Below are 27,917 nucleotides of genomic sequence, written 5' to 3'. Positions count from 1 at the left end.
TACACTTTAACTCCCCTGCATATCTGACACAGAAATTTGTGATCTCCGGAGAAATCAGAATCTCCCGATCTGCCAGAGACCTCTTGCTCTAACCTGCCCGCTTGCGGAAGCAAAAAACTTACAACCAGACCTTCTCAGGGGCTGCTCCAAGAATATGGAACTCTCTCCCACCTGACATCAGAAGAATCCCCTCACTGTCTCGCTTCAAAAAGGATGCCAAAACCTTCCTAATGGGCAAATTTCTCAGGTAAATACTGCCTCAACCACCACCATTGCCCGACCTAGGGCCGTCCACTACTTCCCCTCGGACTACCGTGTCAACCCCTCAGAAACCGGGGGCCTGGCTCGAATTATTGTAAACGTATTCTGTAAATTTGGTATCTCGCCTTGAGTAATTGGTTATGTAAACTGTAAATATGTGCTCCTCTTCCCCTATGTATCCTACATCCCTCCCCTTACTACTCGAGCTGGTACTGGCTTGATCCTAAGTCTGTATGTATATTGCTTTGCTCTCCTGTAAAGCACTCTGATACCCTCACGGTTCAAGTTTGCGCTCTATAAAATACATAAATAAAAAAATAAATAAATAAATAGTAAGGGCATCCACTTTGGAACCAATGCTGGACTTGGGAAACAAAACCACCCCTGGCAAAAATGCTCAAACAAGCCCAGCTCCTTTCATCTTCTTGTGCTCTCTCTTTCCATCCATCCATTCTTACTCAACTTTTCTTCGCCCTCTTTTCACTCTCCCAGATCACTTTCTCTCTATCTTCTTCCTCCTCTCTCTTTCTCTTGAAGCATCCCCCTGACTGCTGCAACTAACCTCAGGAAGCTGGAGAAACTGGCCTACATAGGCTCCAGCCCACAGAGGAAATGCGTAGTGAAATCAAAGGCATTTCCAGCCCTGTTTGGAATCTTTCCAGTTTGAGAATTGGGGTGTCAGCTTCAGGTGGAGTGGTTTAGGGGACCACTGCCGACTCTCACCGAAGTTTTCAAACCTGAAAATGTTTTATTAAATCCATTACCATTTCCTTGCTGCTTTATAAAAAATTCAATTTTGAAAATCCATCACAGGGATCGTGGTCTACTGACTCTTGTTAGCCATCATCCCTGTGATTGTAACCAATTGTACTAGGTTGCAAATTGTGAACATCCTAATTAATATCCATTAGGAAGATTGGTCTGTGCTCTATTGCGATTTCTCATTATGTGAACTGACCTTTTAGTACATTGGTATAAAGTAAGTTACTAGTCACAATAAGCTGGTGGGCAATTGGCAACCACTTTTTCCAACCAGATTTTGACTACATTGACCCATAGTTTTGTAAATATAATTATGTCTCACGGTTGGTCAAACCATTCCTTTTTGGATTAATACATTCCTGACACAGTGAATTGGCTTTCATTTCAAGTTATGAATGCAATCACCCATATGTCCACCTGATAATTGTCACTTCTTACTACCATAATAATCAGATTTTTTGGTCTTATGAAAACAATAAAATTCTGAAAAGCATCTAAGCACCCAGTGAAGTTGTCCAAAATTGATTCCCAATTAGTTTTGCTACAATCGTTTTTACTACTTTACAATAACCTATATCATGACTTTGCTGTTGTCAAGGCAGGTACCTTTTAAGTTTACTGCAGTAATTTTAGCCATGGAAATGTTAGATTTTTCTTAGTTTCTCAACCCTTGATCAACATTTCCCAAACCTAACATAAAATGTGAGTATTAGTGTTAGATTTGGCATCTTTGGCGTGTTTCTCTTGTCTTTTTGCTTTCTGACCTCCCGTTTTGACTATGTTTTTGCTGGTTTATTGTCTCTGAGCCCTATCTCACTGCTGTTCTGTGTTAAAGTGCAACTGCTCCTGTTGTAAATTGTTATTATGGATTGGTGTTTCCATGATTGGCATATTTGATTTAGGTTCTGCGTGCAGTTTGTAACTGTCATGTCGACCTGGAAAGGATACCTAATTGCAAGGCTCTAACCTTCTCTTTTCTTAAATATAAGTCATCCCTAAGGTAAGCCCAATGTACCCCTGTGTTAATATAATCAGGGGTATTCCCTCTGTAACCCAAAGAGCATCTGGGAAAAATATATATCAACACAAAAAGTGACGCTATGGGACCAATTAATTTCAATGATTGTTCAGGACAGGTTTATGAATTACCCATCCAACCTAAGAACTTTATCTAGATTGAATCTGTTACAATTTGTCTTGTCACTTACCACCCATTATCTCAACAAATCAATTATATCCAACGGATATGTATGTCTCTTTTTTTGTTTTATTTATTCCAAAGAATTTTTTGTTATATATTCATTTACGTACTATATATATATATGTAAAGTTATATTATTTACATATCACACACACCATTTACAATAACATCTACAAAGTAAAACAAAGGGAAAATTTAAACATTTACATATAGTTTCACAATAGCCCCTCTTGTTCATATGGATGCTCTATATCATATTATCTAAAGAGCATTCGTCAAAAATACAGGTACACCTTATTACTGCAGTATTAAAGGAATCAGTAATTTTGATCCTTCTACTTTGTACTGCTGATTATTATTTATCACCAAATCTAAATTCAAAGGGTGTCCATTCCAACGGTTGTCGACGCGTTTCAGCCCCTTAATTTCTGGGCCTCATCAGAACTAGGGCTTAAGCATAAACACACAAAGTGTGCTGCACCAATTCGATTGTAAAGTTCTCGAATCTATGTCTGTAGTAGCGATTAAACACCTATATTAGGTGGTGGCCCTTCAACTATGCTTCTTTATATTGAAAAAGGCGACTCCAGTTTACTTCTGAACGTATGACGTCATCATATCCATCTTTATCGCCTCAGTTACAGTAACTCATCTCCATTATGTGCCGACTAGACAAGACCTATATGCATTCCTTAACGCTGCTTCCCTGCGCGGCCGTGCTCACGCCTAAGCAACACTAACAACTTCCGTGTTGGTTCCCAATTAGTTTTGCTACAATCGTTTTTACTACTTTACAATAACCTATATCATGACTTTGCTGTTTTCAAGACAGGTACCTTTTAAGTTTACTGCAGTAATTTTAGCCATGGAAATGTTAGATTTTCCTTAGTTTCTCAACCCTTGATCAACATTTCCCAAACCTAACATAAAATGTGAGTATTAGTGTTAGATTTGGCATCTTTGGCGAGTTTCTCTTGTCTTTTTGCTTTCTGACCTCCAGTTTTGACTATGTTTTTGCTGGTTTAGTGTCTCTGAGCCCTATCTCACTGCTGTTCTGTGTTAAAGTGCAACTGCTCCTGTTGTAAATTGTTATTATGGATTGGTGTTTCCATGATTGGCATATTTGATTTAGGTTCTGCGTGCAGTTTGTAACTGTCATGTCGACCTGGAAAGGATACCTAATTGCAAGGCTCTAACCTTCTCTTTTCTTAAATATAAGTCATCCCTATGGTAAGCCCAAGGTACCCCTGTGGGCAGGGTGCTGTGTATATTAAAGGTAGGACATGTACTGGTGGTGTGTGACATGTCCTGGTGGTGAATTACAGTGTGTTTTCTTTTTCACCACTGTAAGGCTATCTGTCCCATAGGAAAGAATGGGAGTTTTACTTATAACATCTTATAAGCATAACTTCCCATTGGGACAAGCTAGAGATATTGAGTTTAATATGCCTGCACTAAGATTGTAAAAAAGGCATCTTTTACTACGAATGATTTTTATTTTCTGGGTTTGAAAAATACCACTTTTAGAAAGTAGGTATTTTCTTGCTTAGCCATCCTGTGTGCCTCTGCTGGGTTTGTGGATTGACTGTCTGGCTATGGAGGGACAGGGGGTGGGGTTTTGCAGCGGCTCAAGAGAGTCTGGTGAGTCAGGGCTGGGCTGATAACACCTGGGCTGCAATTACAGTAGTGGGAGGAGATTTCCTTGCATCTGAATGGGCCTGGTCTGCCTTGAAAAATGCTGTCTCCACCTCTTGCTTGGAAGCTGGGCCAGAGAGGACAGAACTGGAATCAAGGAAACTTCAAAGAAGAAGAGATGGAAGAGCTGCCAGGTGGAGTGCTTCCCTTTTGCTGTGTTGTTGCTTTGTTGGGTTGGCCTGCAGTGGCTGCTTCTGCCTTGGGCAGTGAAAGGACTGGACTGAACTTTCTTTACTTGTGCTGTGCCTCCTGTTCTGAAGTCTCAGGGACTGCAAAGACTTCACAACCTCTGGGTACTGCCTATGGAACTGCTGTTTCAGTTTCCACAGAGAAGGGAAATGCAACCAACTCCATCACTGACTCCATCGTTGGCTCTGTGTCCGGACGCACCGCACCCTGCACTGCTTTTCCATTTTGCAACGCAACTGCGACGGTTACCATGACTGACTCGCACTAATGTGCCCACCGCAATGAGAAAGGTACTGTTACAGAATCTGTCCACGCTTTCGCTGGTCCGTACCGACGCGGTCAGCTGGAACTGTTAGACTCTGTTGTTTTCAGCATCGAGGTAGCCTCGGACAGAGCTACCGAATCGTACAAACTGGGTTTTTGAGGTATTTCTGAAATTTTAGAGATATCTTGCAAAGCATATATTTTGTACTGTATGGTGGACTTTTATCGTTTTGGTCTTGTTTTGGATATATAAAAATATTGGCTATTTTTCTAAACTGGTGTGGTGTCCGTTTGTGGTGCGTTCTTTGTGTTACTGTTACTTATGTGCAAATGCTTTACACACTGCTTCTGAGATAAGCCTGACTTCTCCTGCCAAGCTAACAGGGGTTATTTTAGGAGTGTAACTCCCTTACCCTGACTAGGAAGAAGGGTCCCCACTTGGAAATAGGTGCAAACCTTGGTTGTCAGTGGTGAGGATAGGACTTGTGTTTGCACTTGACTTACAGTGATTGGGTGCACTACTACCATATCGCAGACCCTTACATGCCACACACTGGTTCTTTTTCTTTTTTACCTATTTTTCATCTTGCCTGTTTTATTGAGAACTTGAACTTGCACTTCATCATGCCTGAATCAAGAGATTCATCTGTTGCATCCTTTGAAGTGACTTTTGAGGAGGATAGGTTGGAATCCTATAATGTGAAAGAATTGAAAGCTATTTGCAAAAACCTAAAGGTCCAATTCAGAGGCGTCACAAAAGCCGCTGAGGGCCTGGGTAGCAGCCAAACATGCCAGTGGGCTGTCTGGAGATCTCAGTGGAGAGGCGGAGCAGCCTATTCCTAGGATGGATGTGCTTTTGGGAGTGGGGAACCCTCAGGCCAGGCAGCAGTGGCCTGCACCCCAGAGGAGCTGGTGGACAGGCGAGAAGCAAGGAAGTTCGAGTCAGAAAAACTCAGGATAGAGAATGAAAGGGAAACAAAAGAATAGACATGGAGGAAAGGAAGATTACCTTAATTCCTGAACGAAGTCTTAAGGAGCTGGAGCTGAGGAGTAGGCCCAGGTCAGATGGTGGCGGCGATTCATCAGTGCAGACAGACAGAATTGTGCACATCCCTAAGAATATGGGCAAGGAATTCAAGAAGATGGTTGACATATAAAGGTGGTTTCATGGTTATGAGGCATCTATCCACATGAATGGCGTCCCTGAGAAGAATTGGGGGCTAGGATTGTGGCCTATTTTCCCAGAAGATGCAAGGGATACTTTAGTGGCTTTGGGTAAGGGGTATAACCATACCAATGCTGACATGAAGGAGGCCCTTCTCACCAGGTATGTTCTCACTTTTGAAAAGTACAGGGATTGGTTTGGGTCCAGTAAGAAAACTGATGCCAACACTTTGTTGGAATCTGTGGATTCTTTCTGCAGGTCACTGGATGGCTGGGTGAAGGGCAGTAATGTGACAGATTTTTAGGGGCTCTACAATTTGATTGCATGAGAGCACTTGTCTAGTTTATGTTGTGCAGAGGTGCACCAGCACTTTGTTGATAGTAAGCTGACTGACCCCAGGAAGCTTGCTATGGAGGTAGCTCACTGGGTGAGTACAAGGGTCCACAAGAAAGCGTTTGGAGGAGACTCAGCCAAAGGTGGGCAAGGTCCCCAGCACAAGAGTGGGGGCCACAAAGGTAAAGCACAGGAGTTCTCTAAAGGGCCCAAACTAATACCCAGGGTAAAGGTTCCCATACCCCAGGAGACAAGACAGTAGTGGTCTCTTCGGGAAAGCCTGCAGAGACTGGCCCCCAACAGTGCTATGCCTGTGAGCAGGTTAGTGACTTGAAGGGGGACCCCAAGTGTCCCAAGAGGGCTCAGCCACCCACCGGTGGGCAGACCAAGGTGTTTGCTAGTGTAGCGCTTTGCTAGAAGGGTGGGAATCCCTCACAAATGACCCTCGTCTCACTAGGGGACAGTGCGATGGTCTCAGGAAACTAGGTGCCTTCTAACACTAAAAAATACAGTGCCTGGGTGACCATAAATGGGAAAATGGTAGAGGCTCTCAGAGATAGTGGAGCCAGTGTGACTCCAGTCCGGTGTCACCTGGTCTCCGAGGAGCAAGTAGTCCCTGGGGCATTCCACCAAGTAGTTGCTGTGGACAACTTTGAGCGCCAGTGTATGGTGGCGCAGGTTCCCTTCGAATGGGGGGGTCTTAGGTCCCCCAGTTTGTAACTGCCATGTCCACCTGGCAAGTGCACCCACTAGCTAGGCCCTAACCTTCCCTTTTCTTACATATAAGTCAACCCTAAGGTAGGCCCAAGGTACCCCTGAGAGCAGAGTGCTGCGCCGGTTAAAGGAAGGATTTGTACTGGTGTGGGTGACATGTCCTGGTGGTGAATTCCAGTGTATTTTGTTTTTCACTGCTGTAAGGCTATCATGTACCATAGGAAAAAATGGTGGGAGTTTTACTTATAACAACATAACTTCTCATTGGGACAAGATAGAGAAATGGAGTTTAGTATGCCTGGACTCAGAATGTAAAAATGCATCTTTTAGTAAGGATGATTTTTATGTTCTGGGTTTGAAAAGGCCACGTTTAGAAAGTAAGTATTTTCTTGCTTAGCCATCCTGTGTGCCTCTGCTGGGTTTGTGGACTGACTGGCTGGCTTTGGAGAGACAGGGGCTGGGGCTGAATAGACCTGAGCTGCTTTTAGAGTAGTGGGAGGAGATTTACTTGTGCCTGTATGGGCATGGTTTGCCTTGAACAATGATGTTTCCACCTCCTGCTCGAAAGCTGGGCCAGAGAGGACAGAACTGGTTTGGACTAAGCACAGACATTCTCTGCCTGAGAGAACAAAAGAATGTTGAGTTTAAATAATGGGGCCCAGACCCCAGAACATTAGAACTCACTGGAATCAAGGAACCTTTCAAGACGAAGAGCTGGAAGAGCTGCCAGGAGGAGTACTGCCCCTTTGCTGTGCTGTTGCTTTGTTGGCTTGGCCTGCAGTTGCTGCTTCTGCCTTGGGCAGTGAAAGGACTGGACTGAGCTTTCTTTACTTATGCTTAGTATCACCAAGGGCTTGAAGTAGAGCTTGCCTCCAACTCTCAGAGACTGCTAAGACTTCACCAACCTCTGGGTACCACCTCTGGAACCAGTGTTTGCCACAAAGAAGGGAAATGTAACCGACTCAATCACTGCCTTAGTCGCTGGCTCTATGTCCTGACGGCACCGCAGAAGGCACCGCCTGTATCTTGCACCGCAGCCCTGGCCTCACCGACGACGACAACCGACAACGTCGCCAGAGAGCCACTGCTTGCACCGTGACCTGTAGGCACAGCACTCTGCACCGCTTTGCTTCACTTCGCCATCCTGGTCTCACCGACGCCGTCGCTGCTGCCGATTTCCACACCTGTGACCGCATCGATGCTGGGGGCACCGCTTATACGTTTCACGACACACCGCCTCATCCCACAAAGCAGTCTGGGCCGACCAACACCAGCTCCCGCTAACCAGTTCTGTTGCTTGCACCGCAACCTGCCAGCACCGCATCGAGCACAACCTCACCCTGCACAATAAGCCTTGGTCTCACCGACACCGTCTGGACGATCATCACCAAGCCACTGTCTACACTGCATCAAGAGGGCATCGCACCCTGCACCACTTCCATTTTACTTGGCAACCGCAACAGTTGCCACAAAGGACATGCAACAACATGATCACCGCAATGAGAAAGGTACTGTTACCGAGTCTATCCACGCTTTCGCTGGCCCGTACCAACACGGTTGGCTGGAACTGTTAGACTCTTGTTTTCAGCATCGAGGTAGCCCCGGACGGAGCTACCGAATCGTACGAACTGTGTTGTTGTGTAATTTCTGCAATTTTAAAGATACATTGCAAAGTATATATTTTTAAAGTACTGTAAGGTGGATTTTTATCATTTTGGATGTATAAAAATATTGGATATTTCTCTAAACTGGTGTGGTGTCCTTTTGTAGTGTTTTAATGTGTTACTGTTGGTTATGTGCAAATGCTTTACACACTTCTTTGGAGATAAACTTGACTTCTTGTGCCAAGCTGCCAAGGGGTTGACCAGTGGTTATTTTAGGAGTGTAACTCCCTTACCCTGAGTAGGAAGAAGGGTCCCTACTTGGACAAAGGTGCAAACCCTTGTCAACTAGAGACCCCCATTTCTAGCAATTAGGGAACCTTCTTATTAGATAGCACAAGCCTAACTAAAGACATCTGCACTGTTACTTCTTTACCTCAGCCACCTCTACTGACTGCATTAAGTCTGGATAATTCCTCCGCAAATACATATTGATGTCTTATAATGTGCCATCCCATGCTATTTTTGTTCTTCAGTATTGCTCGCCCCAAGTCTTTCACTTTGGAATCAATTGCTAAAAGCTTCTCACTTCTAAAAAAACATCATTAAGGCTTTGAGGATACTCTCCCCTACATTATGTTGCATCGCCTCTTTAGTCTATGCTCCTCTGAACAGTGATTAACAAATGTCATTAAAGCTCACCACCTGTTTTACATTTTCTACAAGACAGGAGGCTATTATGCAGTCTTTCTGTTTGCTATATTCTGTACAGCACTTAAAAGAACACTACAATCCCACAAAGTACATCCCCACCACAATAACATTAGTTCATACGCTATTTCCTCTTTTCTTGAGGAGTCAGAGGCTATAGTCATTGTAAAAACAGATAATCTTTCCTTTAATATTTTGTACCTAAAATTGGTCTGTATGATCACACATAAACAGATAGGACAGAAACTACTTGAGTCGCGAACGAGTTTGGAGTTGCACTTTTCTTTTCTATAATTGTTTTGATCACAGCAATAATCATTATCCAAATGTGAGCCAGTGTGCCACATGGGCACCCCACACAACAAAGTAGAGAATGTGTCCAGTCACTTCTCAATCGCAGTCGGATGTATTGCAGTAATATTTACTTAACAGTACTTGTGTTTTATACTTACATATAGCAGGCATGTTAGACAGGGCCACATAGTTTGGAGGATGCACAATTCTAGTATCAAAAGTTGCTTTCATGGCGGGCTCATCGAAGCACGGAAACACTGATCTTGCATATGTAGGTTCCAGCTGAGAAGCAACAATGATTCTAAAAGGATAAGGCAAACATAATAAGTTCCATGGTATTTCATGCAGGTGCAACCACTCTCTTTTTATCACACCCGCCTTTCACTCTAAAGAGCAGCAACAACATTCACAAAAGTTACTGTGAGAAATCCTGGTGAGAGTATCGGAGGGCAGTCAGAAGGCACTGGACCCAATTGAAACAACAGGGGTCTTTTAGTGTGGGTACCCAGGGGCCCCAGTTCGATGGGCATGCAAACTGATAGGTTAGAACTTCATTGGCTGTGTGCGATACAGAGCAGTCAAGGGTTACACAGGGGAGGCGCTTTGGCCTAGAGACTCCGAATTCAGCAACGTAACACACAAAGGGCTAGATGTAGGTAATTTTATTTTACCACTTCTTAAATACCGAATTTTACTGATTCGGTATTTAAGAAGTGGTAAAATAGAGGGGGGGGGATGTAGGTATTACAGAATCGGTAAATACCGAATCGTTAAGATTCAGTATTTACCGATTCTGTAAATAGCGATTTGGTAATGCCCATTGATTCCTATGGGCATTGAAGCCCATAGGAATCAATGGGCATTACCGAATCGGTATTTACCGATTCGGTAAATACCGATTCCAGCAAGGGTGCAGGGGGTGTCACTTTGACACCCTCTAGCACCCCAAATACAGGCATGTGTGCCATGTGGCACACAGACATGCCCTAAGGGCATGTCTGTCTGTCACATGGCATAGGTGTGCATGCACACATATGCATGCACACCTGGATTCGGTATTTTAGCACCCAATTGGATTGGGTGGTAAAATACCGAATCTGAAAGGCCTTTGGGACTCAGAAGAGTCCCACCTACATCTAGAAGATATCGAATCGGTAAAAATACCGATTCGGTATTTTACCGATTCGGTAAATTTACTGATTCAGTAAATTTACCGAATCGGTAAAATTGGCCCCCTACATCCCAAAAACCCATTTACCGGTCGGTAACGGCCGAAATCGGCCGTTACCGGCCGGTAAATGGCCACCTACATCGGGCCCATAATCCAATAAATCGCTTCCTCATTAGTACCTTTTCCTTAAAAAACAAAACTACATTATTACAGAAAAAAAAATAGCACACACTAACAAATATATGCAGACAGTCAGGTGGAAATGCCTATAGGGACACCCTTTTATAGGCCACACAACCTATAAGAGATGCACATAAAAATGCCCTAAATTTGCCGTTGCCTCTCAATGCTGGAAGCACCTTTAGCTGTTTGCGCACCAGCAAGCCCTGGTTTCTAGAAACACAACACGTCCTTCACCTTAATAAACAATCATGCGTACTGACTTTGTAATGCTGTCACTATACCAACCAAATGCAGAGCATGAACCCTTTCCTTGTAATGCTTTTCAACATTATACAAAATTACAGGAACTACTGGAAATATACCCTACATTTATCTTTCACTGTTATGAAGAATATGCATTGCTTTTAATTTTCATCTGTGCGTAATAAAAAGGCATTATAACATTGAACATTTCAGTATCAAAGTCTGATTTCTATATTTGAACAACTGCATAGCAATCTCCAAGAACTTAACAAGAATGGCCCATCATGCCAGAAAATCCTGGCAAAAGCCCCATCTCAACGAGTGTTGCTGAATGAGTAGAAACCTCTCAAAGGCTTATGCTTCCAAGGCCCTATAAGAATTAAGATGTAGCAATCTGGGATGTGCAGGCTGATAGATTTTCTGGCAGGCCCCTAATCACAAAACAGATGTTTCTGGTGGTGCCAGTGCTCAGTGACGTATTGAAAAATGATGGGGCTCTCCATGCCACAAGTCTCCAATATCTTCCAGGTATTAATGTCCTTGTTTTGAATGCGGCCCCATGAAGAGTTCTGGGCCCCTGGAGGGTTCTGAGATCCCTGCACCACCAGGGGCTGCAGGAGCCTGCATTACATTCCCACCCCTGCTTCTACTGGTGCACCACAAAAGTAGCATGCAAATTTGATGCACCCAGTAAGGGTTTCAGGAGTGCTTTTGGGCCTGCAGTAGTTTCCTTTATTTCGGCTGCTGCAAGTTGGTAAATATTTCCTTCTTTTTATGTTTTTCATACACATGAAGGTGCATCTGCTCCTGGGAGGACACCTGAGACCTCAGTGTTGGGACAGCATGCGAACCCTACAAGAGCCCCACAACCTTTGATGTCCTCCTGGTTGACCCCTGACTGTTCTCCTTTGAGCTGGTAGGGTATCCAGCTCTCTTTCTTCTGCCTCCTTCTGTCTCTACTGCTCTTTCATGCTGCAGTCCTTGCTGCTCCTGGGGGGGAGGAGGGGGGGTATTTGAGAGGGTAGCAAGAGACTCGCTGAAGGTATTGAAAGTCTTGTGCTCTTGACAAGCCCCCACAACCACGCCCCCAGAAAAAGACTTACCACAGTCTAGCCTCCACATCTAAGTGGGGAAAAGGAACTATCAGGTGCAATGGTGCTCCAGGTACTGATAGTCTCCTGGAGCATGGGCTCTTCCTATGGTGGTTTAAAGGTCCCGGCGGACTGGATGAGACATCGCAGTACCTTACAAGCCACAATGCACTGTTGATGACAGATACAAATACGGCAGAGAAGCAACTTGAGAAGGGGTTTTTCTCTGGCCTCAATGGACCAGACTGCATGGGATTTTTTATATTTTGCAATTAATGGTGCACTCCAACTACCTGGTGTGTTAATATAGGGTCTCCAAGCCTCTGCATTGGGTGTTCTTCTTGAGCTTGTTTGGACTCTTCTTCCACACCTGAGGAAGTGCAAGAGGCCTAAACTCCTACCCACAGCTCCTCACAGTTCCTTGGCCCAGTGTCTTCCAGTAGCAGCACCCTGTCGTTCTCAAGGCAGGCTACGCTGCCTGCTTGTACTAGCCTGGTCCCATGGCCTTCTGATGACTTGTAGAGCACCTGTGTGTCTTGTAGTAGTCTGGAATATCTTTGCTCAAGCCACATTCAGCCAGAACTGATCAAAAGAAGTCCCAGGGGTCCCTCCCCTCCGAGTGCCTTACACATCAACCCCACTGTTCCCCAGAAGGAGTAGGGTTGGCAGGGGCAATCGCCCTGGAGATAAAGTCCACAGATTCAAAGAATTCAAAGCTTAGAGTCCTCTTCAGGTGTGGGTGCATTCACATTATGAGTCTATCCTTCCTCTTTCATAGCTTCCTCTTCTCTACAAGTCCATCTGTTATGTAGGGGTTTACAAGTGGAGGAGTAGAGTTCTAGAAGGCAGCAGTCTTAAGATTCTGCTTTTCCTCTCCACCACTGACAGATAAAATGTCAGAATCAAGATATACTCTGAAAGAATTGACCCCTTGATCCTACCTCCTTCTCTTCCTGATTCCTTCCTTGAGACTTGTGACAGAGTTCTTCATGTCCCCCCCTTTATCCCTGTGAGAGGTAAATGCCCAAGCTTGTCTGTTGGCGTCAGCTAATCACCCGATGCAGGTGTCTCCTCTGTTTCCTTTCCCTACCAGTAGAAGGTGGATCCCACACAAATGGGCCTGTGGTTTAGCTGCCCAGCCGAATAATTACCGTGGCACAGCGGGATACTTCAAAACCCAAATCTCATTAGGGCTGACTCAGAGAAATATTGCAGAAACCAAAAAGCATGAAGAAGCACGAATAAGACTAACTAAATATTTCATTTAAGGAATATTAAGGACATTTATAAACATGGATACATGCTTATAACCATGGATAAATGCTTATAAACATGGATAAATACTTCTGTATGTTGACCTATTTAGTAAAAAAGAAACACATTTCTTGTTTGGATGGCCAATTAAACTAAAAACAGATAAACTTACTCCATCTTTTATTGCATTTGATTTCTTAGTTGTTATTAATGTGATGTTTCCTCACGTATTATTTTTAAATGACCTTTAAGGCAAAATATTTCACTGGTACATGGCTGACATATGGTGGTCAAAACATTGGATTGCAGAGCCGTTTACTGCATCTGATACTGCATCTGATATGTAGGTGCTACATTTATGTCATTGTAAAGCCGCATTGCAGCAGACCAATATGGCCTTGGAAACCTATGAGTTAATGTACAGCTTGTCTCTTTGTTCCTGTTTCAGAATATATTTCTGAGGAGAGGTGACCCCTTATTAACTTATGATGAACTTGTGCATGGTGAGTTAGCAATTACTCACACTAAGCTTCTCCAAGTCATACATCCCCAGGACACTCCCATAAATCGTGGACAAACATATCTTTACATCTCTCAAAAGACTGCTAGAGGACGTAACTTAGACTAATGGACAGCACTGTTCAATACACAAGTGAGCTCCATAAGCTAGACTGCTGCAGACATGTTGGCCTTGCTACTTAATAAGCCACATACTGACCTGTATGCAAAGGTTCACCTTTAAAGTTGTGAGACGCTGCTCAGTAAAGTAAGTGCTGCTCAATATGCCAAAAAACTTTACAATATTCATAGGTGTAGCTCAGTATACATAGGTGCTGCTCATATATGCCACCAAGATGCTAAATATGAAAGGGTGTATATAATTCATTATGCCAGAGTATGTAAGAATGCCACATGCCAGTAGATCAGCCTAATATGACCAGACACTGTTCAGTACACTAGGAATGCTGTTGGATGCCCTTTTTAATAAGAAGCAATTACGTCCCAATTAACTAGGTTGATGTCTAATATGTTAGGTATGCTTCCTAATGAGTAAGAGGTGACCTCAATATGCGTAGAAACGTCTGGTTATGACAGGACCATCTACAATCTAACAGGGTGTTTTTCAATATGCCAAAATTCTTCTGAAAATGCCAACATTCTACTAAACATGCCATGGTGTTAGGCAATATGACAGAATGTTGCTCTATGTCTTAGGGTACACCTCAATATGGCAAAGTCTTCCAAAGTATTCTTTGGTATGCCTAATATTTTAGGGAGCCATCCAGTATATGAAGACACTATTCAGTATCTCAAGATACCACCCAATCATTATTCATTATGAATGTTGTTCTACTTATTGACGGGTATAATAGATTTGATAGTTCCTCCAGGGATTACCCTTTCCGAGACTACTGAGATGGGTAAACACAGTACAGGGACATTCTAAAGGAACAAGTAAGTGCTTTGAGTATGAACTTTGGTTACAGCTGCTTTTTTACCTTCAAAATACCTTGTGAAGGCCAGCACTCTCTCATGCAGTTACTGCATGCTGAGGTGCTTTCTCTGTGAGTATCCAAAGGACCAGACGCACTAAACGTTTTGAGTGAGGCTTCCATTATTTCTACCTTTAGAAGGACAACAATACAGCAATTGACTACACCAGATTTTGCATGTGGCATGTTCTTGTGTGAATCTCGGAAATACATTTTCAGCATTTGTACCCAGAACCAAACCATAAATAGCGAGCGAACCAAACTTGTCCCAACCCTCCACTTCAGCACCTTCAATCAAGCCCACCATACATTGCAATGCTACTGCCCAATAATAAAGCTTTAAATCCGGTAGTGACCAGCCTCCTCTTTCCCGCGGGAGCGATATGAATCTCAATGCCCTCCGCGTCTTGCCTTTTGCCCAAATAAAACGGTTAACCATTTGTTCACAAATTTTAAACCACTTATTGTCAACTAAGAGTGGAATTGCTCTAAAAACATACAAAAATTTCGGCAAAACCATCATTTTGATAATGGTGACTCGTCCTACTAGTGACAAGTGAAGATTCTCATATCGATCCAGATCTTTCTTTACTTTGTCTATTATTGGGACGATGTTTTTTTCCACCAAGGCGTCAAGATCAGCTGAGATATTAATGCCTAAATACATCCCTGCCTGAACCACTCGGTTATCATCACAGAGAGTCATAGAGTTTCTGATGATCTGAGTCTTTGAAGTATTCAGGGCATAACCCGAAACTTGCCCAAATCTGCGAGCCTCTGCCTCTACCAGCTCAGTCGCCTCCGTGGGGTTTGGTGCTATCACTGCCACATCGTCAGCGTAAGCAAGTATCTTACAGGGGCCCAATAATGTATTTAACGGGGTGATATCTGCACATAACTCTATCCTGCGGATTAGTGGATCCATGTACATGGCAAATAGCAGCGGGGAGCATGGGCACCCCTGCCGTGTGCCTCTCTTAATCTGAAATTGTCCCGTGATGCCCCAGTTTACTCTTAAAGCCGCAACCGGTTCCCTATACAGAGTCTGTAGAGCTTTCACGAAACCCCCCTTAATCCCAGCTCTTATTAGGGTGTGCCACAGATAGTCCCAGGAGACCCGATCGAACTCCTTCTCAGCATCTAACAGCATTACGGCCATCGGATCTCCTGTGACCTCGGTGGCATCAAACATGGTTATAACTTTCCGGGTGTGGTGTGTCGTCCCTCTTCCGGTAATAAAACCGTGCTGGTTGCTACTGACTAGGACACCTATTACTCCTGCGAATCTCGTTGTGAGGGCTTTCGAATATATTTTTGTGTCATTGTTCATCAACGTGATTGGTCTGTAAGACCCTGGCTCAATCGCCGGCTTCCCTTTTTTTAATATTAGGACAATATCTGCACCCCCCCAAGTTTTTGGGATAGACTCCCCCGTCTGAGCAGCTTGAATCGTTCTACTTAAATCCTGCCCTAGACTCCCCCAGAAAGTTTTATAAAACTCTAAAGGGAGCTGATCCGGACCAGCGGCCTTTCCTGAAGGGAGATTGCCCATAGCTTCTTTGATTTCAGTATAATCCAGCAGCTTCTCTAGTCCTTCTGCGTCTTCAATAGAAACCCTCTCAGCCGGAATATTCTGAAGATATTCCCTTATCTCTTCAGCATTACTGGGGTATTGATCATCATATAGTGTCTGATAAAATTTCCTAAAGACTTCCCTAATTTCCTCAGAGTCTGAGTGTAGCCTTCCATTTTCATCCCTAATCTCCCTGACAGTCCCGGCTGCCGCTATCTGCCTAGTACGCATGGCAAGAACATGCCCAACGTTTTCGCTAAACTCGTAGCATCTCTCCCTTCTAATAGTATAATACTGAGCTGCCTTGTTTGCCAAGTCATCCTCAGTTTCACTTTTTGCTTTCATCAATTCTATAATTGATTGTTCTATCGGTTCACCCATTATTACGCACTTATGGAGCTGTTCCTCCGCCTCTGAGACGGCCCTCTCTATGCCACTATCCCTAAGTCGTACTAATTTCCGTTTATATGCGCTAAAGCTGCATGTCTCTCCACGAGCACCGGCCTTAAAGGCGTCCCATATAACTCCCACTGAAGCACTCCCTCTGTTATTCTCAAAAAACTCACTAATCCATTTGGACATATGCTGTATATAATTATTATCCAGGAGGAGCCCTCTTTCAAAGGTCCAAACCCTACTTAATCTAGTTCTCCCTTCTAGCTTCATTGTTAATATTAGGGGGTTGTGGTCACTGAAAATTCGTGGGAGCCTATCAATTTCTACTCTAGTCATTAAGTCATTAGATATCAAGAAATAATCTAATCGGACACATATACGATGTGGTGCGGAGTAATATGTATAGCCTGTTTGATCCGATCTAATTCTACCCCAGACGTCTTGCAGAATATTATTCTCTAAAAGATCAACCAATGCTTTATGTACTCTTTTCTTCCTTTCTTTATAGCTTCTAGTCAATCCTACCCCCAGCCCCTCCGCCCCATTGATATTTAAATCACCTCCTATAATAACCTGAGAAGGCCAACCCGCTAACTCGGCATCTAAAAACTGCAGAATTTCTGGATCATCCTGGGTTGAGCCATAGACTGCCACCAACGTTGTCCATACTCCCTCTATTAAGATCTCAGCCATAGCCCATCTACCCCATTGATCTTCTAGTTTTTTTCTGGTTACCACATTTTTACTTCTTGAAAGAATAGCTACCCCTCTGTTTTTCGGCCCTTGCTTAGACCTTGCTATTAAATGGAACCCCAACTGATTAAGACAAAACTCCTGGGTACTCATTATGTGTGTTTCTTGCAGGAATACGTAGTCTACATTCATCTGCCGCAATCGAACTGCTATCTTTTGTCTTTTTTGAACGTCGTTTAACCCACATACGTTCCACGTTACGAATCTAAGAGACATATCTAGTTTTTAGGGGCTACCGACTGACTGCTCACTACTAATTACCAATCTTCCAAGCTTGTTCTTCACTACTTCTATTTCAAAGACTCCCATTTTAGTACTCTCAATCCATTCAACTCGATACCCATACTTGTGCTTCCATTCTAGATCAAGTTCTTCATAATTCTGACAAATTCCAATGCCCATGTGCCCTGCCCCTGCTCCCCCCCTCCCCCACCCCAGACAACCCTCCCACAGATACCCACCCCCCCTACAGGCAAATAGGTCCGAAGGACCTATGTCTGACTGACGATGCCTACAGGATATCACGCCCTCCCTCCCCTGATTCTCATAAACCATAAATTTCACTCATGGTGCTCCCCCCAAGATAATGTTGAACCCCATCTGCCCCCGATATCACCTAGAACTATTGACACCCACCAATTCACCAATGCACACCGATACACACCTACCCCTCTCCCCGACCCAAAGAAGAAATATACAATCTTGACTCATAAGTCAAATAACTAAACAAGCAATAGGCTTCTCCTACTGCATAGTGTTATTAATCTCTTCTTTTTACTACTTCTTCCGGGAAATGTCTCTAATAGCAACCGCTTGGGCGTCATGCTCCACAAGCTCCTTATGTTGTGCCTTATGTTGACCTCTGGTTTCACGCAAAAAACTAAGGTACTCTTGCGCCATAATTTCAGAATAGAAGATCTTAAAGTTTCCATTTAGTCCAATCTTCAATCGTGCTGGAAACATAAGGTAAGCCTCACAACCAATGTTCTGAAAGGGAGTGATCATCTGCCTCATCCGCCATCGCCTTTCCACGGTGGCGTGGCAGAATTCAGGACGGGCAAAGAAAACAACATCCTTATAAGTACGCTTGGCCTGCGGTTTTGCCTTACTGATTATCTCTTCACGTAATAAAAAGTTCCCTACATAAAGTAATATTGCGCGGGGCTTACCCTGTGTCTCCTTCCGCGTCATCGGGAACCGGTGTGCCCGTTGTACCTCGTGCTCCCAATCCCATGAAGCCATCTCCGGAAAAGCACCCTTTAATACCTCAACAACAAATCCCCGTACATCCCCCCCCTCCTTTCCTTCCTGTACCCCATGTAGTCTGACATTGTTACGCCTTTGTCTGTTTTCGAAATCCTCCAGTTTCCAGAGCATATCCGCTGTTGGCTTATCCTGATCTCTCTTAGCATCCTGCAGTTTCACGTAATCGTCCTCCAATTTTCCCGTTCTGTCGTCCACCTCATATACTCTCCGGACCGCTTCTTCGTACATTTTATTAATTTTATGCAAAGAGGTTTGAATTTTTTTATTTGCATGCCTGGCTCTTCTGCTTGCCCTTTGACTCTCAGCTCGAGCCTCACCCTGTATTTGCTTTAGAGTAGAAAGCAGGACTTCAAAGTTAGATTCACTCCCCTCAGGCCCCTGAGAGTTAACGTCGTTGATACCCTTATTTGTATTCTTAGGCCCCCCCCCATAGACAATGCATGACTTTCCAGTGTATTGTCCCAATCAAGTTTCTTTGCAACTGATTTCGCCGGAGCTCCCCGAGATGCTCTGGCCAAGTTCTTTCGTCTAGAGTTATTTTTAGCTTTACTCTTACATTTGGATCTGCTGTTCAGTACTGGCTTATTCATCTCTATGGCAGCGGTCTTTTGTCTCACCTTTGGGACCTTTTGAACTGTCTCTTGCTCCAAATCGATAGACTCCGTGTCACTATCCAAAGAAATTGAAGCACTGTCCGATTCTGTCTCATTATCAATATCTAAATCAGTACCCACTTCAGAGCCTACTGACGTTTCCAGATCTGAGTCTGACTCCAAGTCCGAACTACTGTTCTCACTCTCATCCTCGTCGTCTGTCTCATCATTGCCTGTGAAGAAAACATTTTCACTGGGGGAAGCCAAATTAGATCCTAAGATAATTGGTATTTTTTTGCCAGTTTTGTGGGTTACATTTACGTTTGCATTTGCAGATTTCTTGACCCCTGATTTCACTGGGTCGAGGGCTGCCTCTTTAACTACGTTCTCTTGGGTCAGATCTGATGTTGATATTACAATAATATGCCCATTCTTATCAGCCGCGTCTGCATCAGCACGGGCTTTAGGTGATTCATTGGCGGTCTCTGTCTCTTTAAATGCAGTTTCTTTTGTAGTTTCTTTCACTTTTGATTGCTCAGCCCCGCCCCCTACCATGTCTGTAGAAAGCCCTGGCGATCTCGAGGGCTCTGTAACTTCACTGCAGCTAGCGGGCTCCACCAAGCAGGTCACTCCCTCAGTCGCTCCCGCGAGGCTGTTAAGCTGTTTCTCTCCAATTAAGCCGCACAAGGATGCCAATGACGGAACCACGAACACCCGATGCTGAGCAGGCTGGACACTCGGTAAAGGTGAGAATGTCTCCACAATCGTAGTTTGTCGAAGTGACGTCTCTCTCCCTACCACCTCGCCAGCAAAAGTCTGCGCCTCGTTGCTTTTTTTAAGTGAAGCCATCATTCTTTTCTTCTCCGTTTCTTTTTCTCGGATTTTCCGCATTTTGCTCTCCTTCGCAGCCTCTCGTCTCTGTTGCGCCTTTGATCTCACTTTACCTCTCAGGTTAGAAGCTGGGGCGCCAGAGTCATCTGTGGGCGCTTCCTCTTCATCATTTCCCCATCTATCTCGATCACGAGTTTTCTTGGGCGACCGCAGGAGTTTAGGAGCCATTACTCTCGATAGCTTCTTCCAATGGATCTGCCCAGACCACACAGCCCGCGCTGCAAAGAAGGAAATAACCTTGGATAGGGTCCTTTCCTTTAGCTGAGTTATATATTCTGCTCGTACAGGCCAAAGAATAGACACTCCAAGCATCGCATCCAGCATCCAGCAGCTAACTGTTCTCTTATGTATTTTCTCTGGTTTTACCTCAGTATTGCCTCAGTTTGATCAAGTATTCCATTTAGAGCATCAGCTGTGGTAGGTGGAACCGACTGAAAAAACAGCCAAGGATTGAGCACCAGATGCACCAACTACACCACCATCAGGAGGAGAGTCAGGCGTGACTTTCCTCTACAGCGTCTCGGCGGCCATCTTGCCCCCCTCTCGGCGGCCATCTTGCCCCCCCCTTACCTTCAAAATACCTTGTGAAGGCCAGCGCTCTTTCATGCAGTTACTGCATGCTGAGGTGCTTTCTCTGTGAGTATCCAAAGGACCAGACGCACTAAAAGTTTTGAGTGAGGCTTCCATTATTTCTACCTTTAGAAGGACAACAATACAGCAATTGACTACACCAGATTTTGCATGTGGCATGTTCTTGTGTGCATACAGTTTTTGCACAGTGATAACGGCTAATATTAGTTACAATCAAATGAACAAACAAGATAATGGTGTGCATGCATGACAACACCATACAAGAAGCTCCGTGTTTTAACAAAGAATCACAATATTTAATGTATTATTTATGCTGTATATTTTTTTGGTCTTTATGTTTTAGGTCCTATACAGTGCTATAAGAGTTCCCTCAAATTGAGATAATTTGAGACTTCTTAACAGATATAATTTCTTTGCAGAGTGACTCCTGGTGTGGGTCCACTGAATAGAGCACTTCAACATTTCCTGACTTGGGGCCTCATTACGATGGCCATTGGACGAGCATCCAACTGCCTTCATTTTGGGCACAGGACCATCAGACAAGGGGTTGGTGGTCTCGACAGGCCCATTACGATATAACTGCTGTTCAGGTGGTCGTAAACATCCCGTTTTTCATTGCGGGTTGTGTTGCGGTCCGAACATGGGCTGCAGCACATGTTGCTATGGAAAAAGGGATGTTTCTGAACATTCATGCACCGTGTGCCTGCCTCACAGTGCATGGATGTTTGGGGGGTCCACAGGGGACGGGGCCCTGCTAGGGAGCCCTAAAGTCCCTTTCTGTCAGACCACCATGTAAAGGCAGAGGGAAACGGGCATTGTAATCCCTACAGTGGTTTGTGCGCAGATACTGCCCCCATTGTAGGGATTACAGTTCAACCGACAACCCGACGGCCACCCTGAGCCTGTCAGAGGTGCCGGTCTTTCCCCCCACCCGATGCGCTCCAATCACTGGTATTCTAATCCGACAGTCAGACCGCAGCCTCAGATGTCAGACGGACTGCCACCGATGGCCTGTCAGTGGCGATAAGCTTGACATCATAATTAGGCCCCTAGGTAGAGCTCAACATGTAAATTAGGCATTAGTTTATTGGTGCTGACAAATTGCCCCTAATCCAATTAAGGACATTACTAGGCAAGACACATGTTAACCCAGATTAGATCGGATGGAACACTATTTCCCCTAGGTCTCTACTGTTTTTAACCTTTACAAAAGCTTGTATGAATAAATAAGTATTTTAGAGGATCCTTTAGTTAATATTTTGTATTCCCCTTCACTCCACTTTTTGGCCAATCTAGTCTGCATTCACATCAAGTATGAGATTTTGCATTCGAAGGCAGATTTTGATAAAGGTCTCTGGCAAAGAGCCCCGTTGAGGGGCTCGTCAAGCATTGCAGAACCAGCACGACAAGGAGCACAGCCCAGTGGTGAAGCATGGCACCAATAGGTGGATGAGGGCTTGTGCTCCACAACACAAATACTGTGTTTGACCTCCATATCTTTTAGTCATCAGAGAGTTTGGGCAACCACTTTGGAACTCCACACAGAGTATACTGAGATTACTGCATTAGGGCAGTAGTGTGCTGGGCCGATCGTAACCTCTCTTTCCCTCCACTTAAATTTGTTCTGTTCATTGTTGCAGATATCTTGTCAAATATGATATGCTGCATTTTGTTCAGTTGACTAGAAAAAAAGGTGAATAGTCACAGTTTTCACTCAATATGATAAGGTTGATGCTAAATAGAGCAGGTACTGCACAATTTGCGAGGGTACCAACAAAAATACAATTGTGTTGCACACAGTACGTTTGCTTAATTTCTCAATGTGCTGCCCAATTCGCCACAGTGTCGCTGAATATACAATTTTGCTGCTCAGTTTGCCAAGATATTGCTTGATGATACGGTACAAGACCCAATATGCTGGATGACTCCCCTATACAATATAGTAAGGGAATGCCCTATAGACTGAAGTGTTATCCCTGTGCCACAAATCTGCAGTTCTTTGATCCCAATAGCACCTCAGCCTCCAAATTGTCTAGTGCAGTACAATGAGATCAGTGTTGTGAGAGACTCATTACATTGATTCTGTCTATCCTTCTGTTTGTAGTGTGGGCAAAGTCAAACGAGCTGCCAACAGACCCAGTCATGCCTGCTGCGGCTTGCTGGCACACCTGCATTCATTTAATAAAACATTTACATATAAATATGTTATGGGCCGAAGATGTGCCTTCATGTACTATTTAAAAGTCAGTCTATAAAATAGGTGTGCAGTTGTCCACCAGGCCACCCAACCCCCTCCTTGATGCTCTCCTGGGTTATGTTTTAGGAAAACCAGGCAGTGAGATCTGCTACTGGCGAGCCATTTTCTCCAAATGCAGTTTAGTGCACTTTTTATACTTTTGTTATCCACCATCCCTTCTAACAGCCCATTTGGAAAAAAGCCAAAATGGCCAAAACATCATGAAATATGTGGGCATAACCATGTACATTCATGGTGAATCATGCATGAGCCTATGGCATTGTGCAGGAGCCGGGTTTTTTTTTTTTTGCCCAATGCTTTTGTGCTCAGGCAAGACATTAACACAAGCAATGGTTAATCTGGAGCAAAATAAACTTCATATATCTTCCAACGAAGTGTTCAGCACTATAAATGAATAAAAATGTCAATGTAGAGAGTCTAAAATTATGTATTAGGAAATGACATACAAATGAGTCAAAGGAATGTGACAGAGAGATCTAGAGCACACGGGACAGTGGGAAAATTGAAAAACAAAGAGATTGAATGAATGTTTGATGTAAGTGGAAGTGCAAAAATTCATGAAAGGACAGGTAAAGTATTGGCACAGAAAGTCCTTATTAGCAAACACCTCAATAATTTTTAAATACTTTGTTCCACTAAAAATAGTTGATCGTTGGACTCTTGTAGACTACAGAAATCCATGGGTTATCATCAAGACTCACTTATATTGAAAAGCATCTACAAAAATCTGAAAAGGGAAAATCCACAACAAATTGTGTTATGTTTCAAAACTCACATAGATAAACAACATTGAAAAGTAAAATTGCTGGGACTGCACATAAATGTCAAATGCTATGAGTGGAGCCAGATCTAATCTTACAAAATAGCACCAAACTTCTATGGAAAGGTACACAAATAAAAAAGAATATTCAACCTGGTAGCCTTACCTAATAAGTCAGCTACTTGAAAAATGAAGTTAACAAAGTACCAAACTGAAGCATACAGAAAAAAAAATTGGGAGCAGTTGTGAGCCAAAATCCAAAAGATATCCATAATAATGAGTGCAAATGCTGATAATTACAGGGTATTTAGCACAAACCTATGTATAGGCTGTCCTTGTGAAAGAAGTCTGTCAGCATCCCTGTTCAAATGCTGTTGAACTCTGTTGAATTAAACATGTTTATAGAAACTTCTCTAGACTTTAAAACGGGCTAAGGCCTTCTCCCGGATAATATCTTTATCATTATAGAATACCATTGCTCCACATTGAGTAAAGCCAATGTACCTGTAACGTAATAGTGTATTGGAAAAATGCATTGGTAAATCCAAAACGCCTTTAAAGGTGAGACCTAATGGCTTTGCATTAGCATGCCATGTGCAAAAAGCATTGGCAAAGCCAATAGCTCTGTCTTTTAACACCTTGGCTGCTAAGGGTTTTCCCTCTGGGTGCTGGATCTTTATTTTCCCATTGTTCATGACAAGGTCAGCTCGTCATAAGCGCAGCGCAGGTAACACCCATGACGAGCTGACCTTGTCATTAGCATGGAAGGGGTTAAAACCAATACCTATCAGTTTTGCCTTGTATTGTAGTAGTGCAGGTAATATTTCGGGTGGAGATAGAAAGGTCATCTCAAATACCATGTAGGGTTCCTGGCATGTTACTTGATTTTATCCCATGGACTGAGTGAAATGATGGTAGAAACCACTCCCAGTCTTTATGCACCGAACTTACAATTTAACAGTTATTTATTATATATCTGTATTAGGATCTTGATGATTCATTAAAAAAACTTCCTAGAAAAATTACTAAAATAGTTTTGCAGAATATTCTCAATTTGTGCTCCCTGAAATACAAAAGCATGAAATGCCTATTTACAAAGTAAGAAATAACAGTACTATTTTCTGTTTTATACACGCTTAATACTGCAGACATGCCATTTTCGAGTCCTGTCAGCAGTAGGTGTACTGTCATGTAATTCAACGTTCTTTAATTTACTGTCCTTAGATAATTTGAGGTTCCAGGTAAAACCAGATATCAGCAACATGTGCATAACACATTGCACCACTGTGTCAGCTTACATGAAGTACTTGAAAACGTTTTTGCTACAACAAATGCCTGCATACAGAAACTGTTAATTATACACAGATCAACTTCATTCAATTACTAACCATAGTCTTCCTGTTTGGTGGGACGGGGCATTAGTTGTTAATCGGCACATCATCTGTTTCACCAAACTTGAAGTTTCCAATATTGTGATGGAACTCCATTAGCTCATACCTGCACCATATTCAAAACAAGTTTCATCCTTTACAAAGCCATTACGACCAGCACACCTGCTTATCTTCCAGACAGCTCAACATCTGTGGTGGGGTTCGGCACTCCTAATGTTGACCAAAAATAAAAATCTAAACAGCAGGCCATTTTCATCTGTGCATCCAGGATTTGGAACAACAACCCGGTATCCATGAGGACTGCTCCAACACTTTTAGTACAGTTGAAGACTAGCCTCTTTACAGAACATTATATCACAATGCATTAACAGTTAACAAATAAGCTACAGCTCATATCACTGATTGACTTTAAGCTTGTCTTTGACTCTGTACAGCACTCTGCTACCTCCTTTTGGCTGTGTTCACACTTTAAAAATACCCCATACATTCATTCAAGCGAATTACTTCTTAAATATTTTTAAAAAAATAATTCTATCTTATCTGCCTTCCTATGGGGAAAGAAGAAATCACTAATATCTGTTTCCAAACTAACTCGCCTTAAATCAGAAGGAGGAACACATTTCCCAGACTTTCCTCTTTATCATAAATATTTTATATGAGCCCAATCTTCACATTGGCTTTTAGATTCTTCTACAAATTGTCCTCTTTGGACAAAGCTCGAACGATCCTATATCTCCCCTTATTCTTTTTCTGAGTATCTATTATTTACACGTAAACCACAATCTGTTTCTACTCCTCTCCTTAAGTTTACATCAAAGCTTATTCCTGCACCCTCTTTTATAACTTTTTATGAACTTCCCATTTGGCACAAATAACACATTTTAATAAATAATAACCCATTCTTTTGGAAATCTTGGCACTCCCGAGAGATTAGGTGGGTTCATCAATATACTGTCAAAATTTACTTCTGCCTTTCACACAAGCGAGTGCTATTTTAGTTCTTCCTTCCTCCTTCCGCACCAAACACTCCATCTTAATATGAGTTATTCAATCCGCACATGTGCAGTATACTACACTCCTTCCAGACGCACTTCCTATCCCTACTGGTGTAGACAATCTTCGCACCTTATTATTGCGTGGTTCTAAAGCCTCTACTATTTACAAATTTCTACACTCCCCAACCATTCCAAGAGACAAGACTAAAATAGAATTATCTTGGGAAAAAGACCTAGACATTTCCTGGCCTGTGGATTTCTGGAGTAAAAATGGCTTAAACTTAGAAAATCATCTAGTGCTGCAAACACGACACAGACTCTCTTCTTCATTTATAATAGACTCTTACTTACTCCATCCACTCTTCATACATACTGCTCCACAATCTCACAAACATGTTGGTCTTGCTCGCTGCCACACGCTGATTTGCCTCACATGTTGTTTACATGCAAATTTGTACGCCATTTTTGGGAGCAGGTTTGGTCACAACTCAATTCCATTTTTCACTCCAACCATTCCTTTTCTGTCCTACATATTTTTATGGGTAGCTTATCTCCTATTTGGGAACACACCCACATGAACGTAAAGATTATTGATCTATTACTAGCAGTGGCCTTCCAACAAACTTTCATATCAAGCATGGTGGTATGCTATATGCTATAACCATAGATTAGACACTTCCTTTGTATATCCACAGCATTTAGCACCCAAACGCTTCGATTTGTGGGAACAGGTCATACTTTTCATTGACGCTAGTGCCCGTCGTCATTCCTCAGTTACCCCTCTGCGGCAAGAAGTATCTAAACCTCCATGACTTTCCTTTTTTGTTCATATATGACTTTCTTTGTACCTTTTACACACTTTAATATTTTACTTGATATGTATTAATTTATACTTCATTTCTTGACGTACTCTCCAATGAAACTGTTCTCATTGTTATAATCATTATTCCAATGGTTTTATATTTATTATTTTGTTTTCCAATCTAACTGATGTATTATTTATATTTTCAGTACTTTTATTGTCTGTATACTACTGTCTACCATGATGTTGTTTCTTATTAATAAACTTCTTTTTGAACTTAAAAAAAAGATCTTTACTTCTGTGACTGCCAGCCATATGCCCAAAGAGAGAGAAATCTGCCTTGTACAAATGGTGTGGATATATTTTTTGAATTGGTGCTCTAAACCTGTGGAGGATCCGTTAATTCACAGTGCAAATATCTGTAAAATGTAAACGATTCTTTACCAATGCAAGCACCCTTTAAAATGCAAATTTTGTTTAAAGTTTGTCAGAATTCTAACTTCACACCGAAAAGAGCAAAGAATCCTATGGTAATTAAAATGAAAAATGATACATTTGGAATCACCAGTTTTTCTAAGCCCCATCCTACAACGTAAATAAATATAGTCCAATAGCAAATGTGCACAATACAGTAAAACTGACATTAGAAAGTCACTGTTTAGTGCCTCATCGATAGCACCTTACAAAGGGAAACACCTCTCTTGATTGTCACAAGGCATTCAATTTGATTTTATCTTACTGCACGAATGTAAACCCTTGTATCCCCCACTCAACAATGGTAATAGATAGTCACATTACACTTTGCCGATCTGCGTGTATGATACATGTACATGTATACATGTAACAAACATTTACTGATATATTACAGAGGTGCAGTGGCACCTCTGTAGTTATGGTTGACACCTCAGTACAGAGCAAACCCATGTATGCGTTGTTAATATCTTTGGTCTCCTATCAACAATCTGCATCCATCTTGGGGGGTATGTCATTCTAAATATAAGCTTTAGGCATGTCAAAAAAGATG

The 27,917-nt window shown here is 42.9% G+C and overlaps 1 protein-coding gene across 1 annotated transcript in view; it reads right to left on the bottom strand.

Annotated features, from left to right (window-relative positions):
- The window catches only part of LVRN (laeverin), a 648,183-nt gene that overhangs the window by 468,895 nt on the left and 151,371 nt on the right, over positions 1–27,917 (bottom strand). Inside the window, exon 2 of the mRNA XM_086961059.1 lies at positions 9,349–9,491. Coding sequence (XP_086817185.1) covers positions 9,349–9,491 — 143 coding nt within the window. The remainder of the gene's footprint in view (positions 1–9,348; positions 9,492–27,917) is intronic.

This window comes from Lissotriton vulgaris, chromosome 3_1, assembly GCF_964263255.1.
Source record: "Lissotriton vulgaris chromosome 3_1, aLisVul1.2, whole genome shotgun sequence".
Lineage (NCBI taxonomy): Eukaryota > Metazoa > Chordata > Amphibia > Caudata > Salamandridae > Lissotriton > Lissotriton vulgaris.
Note: the sequence above shows the minus strand (reverse complement) of the source record. Positions and strands in the feature narration are given on the sequence as shown.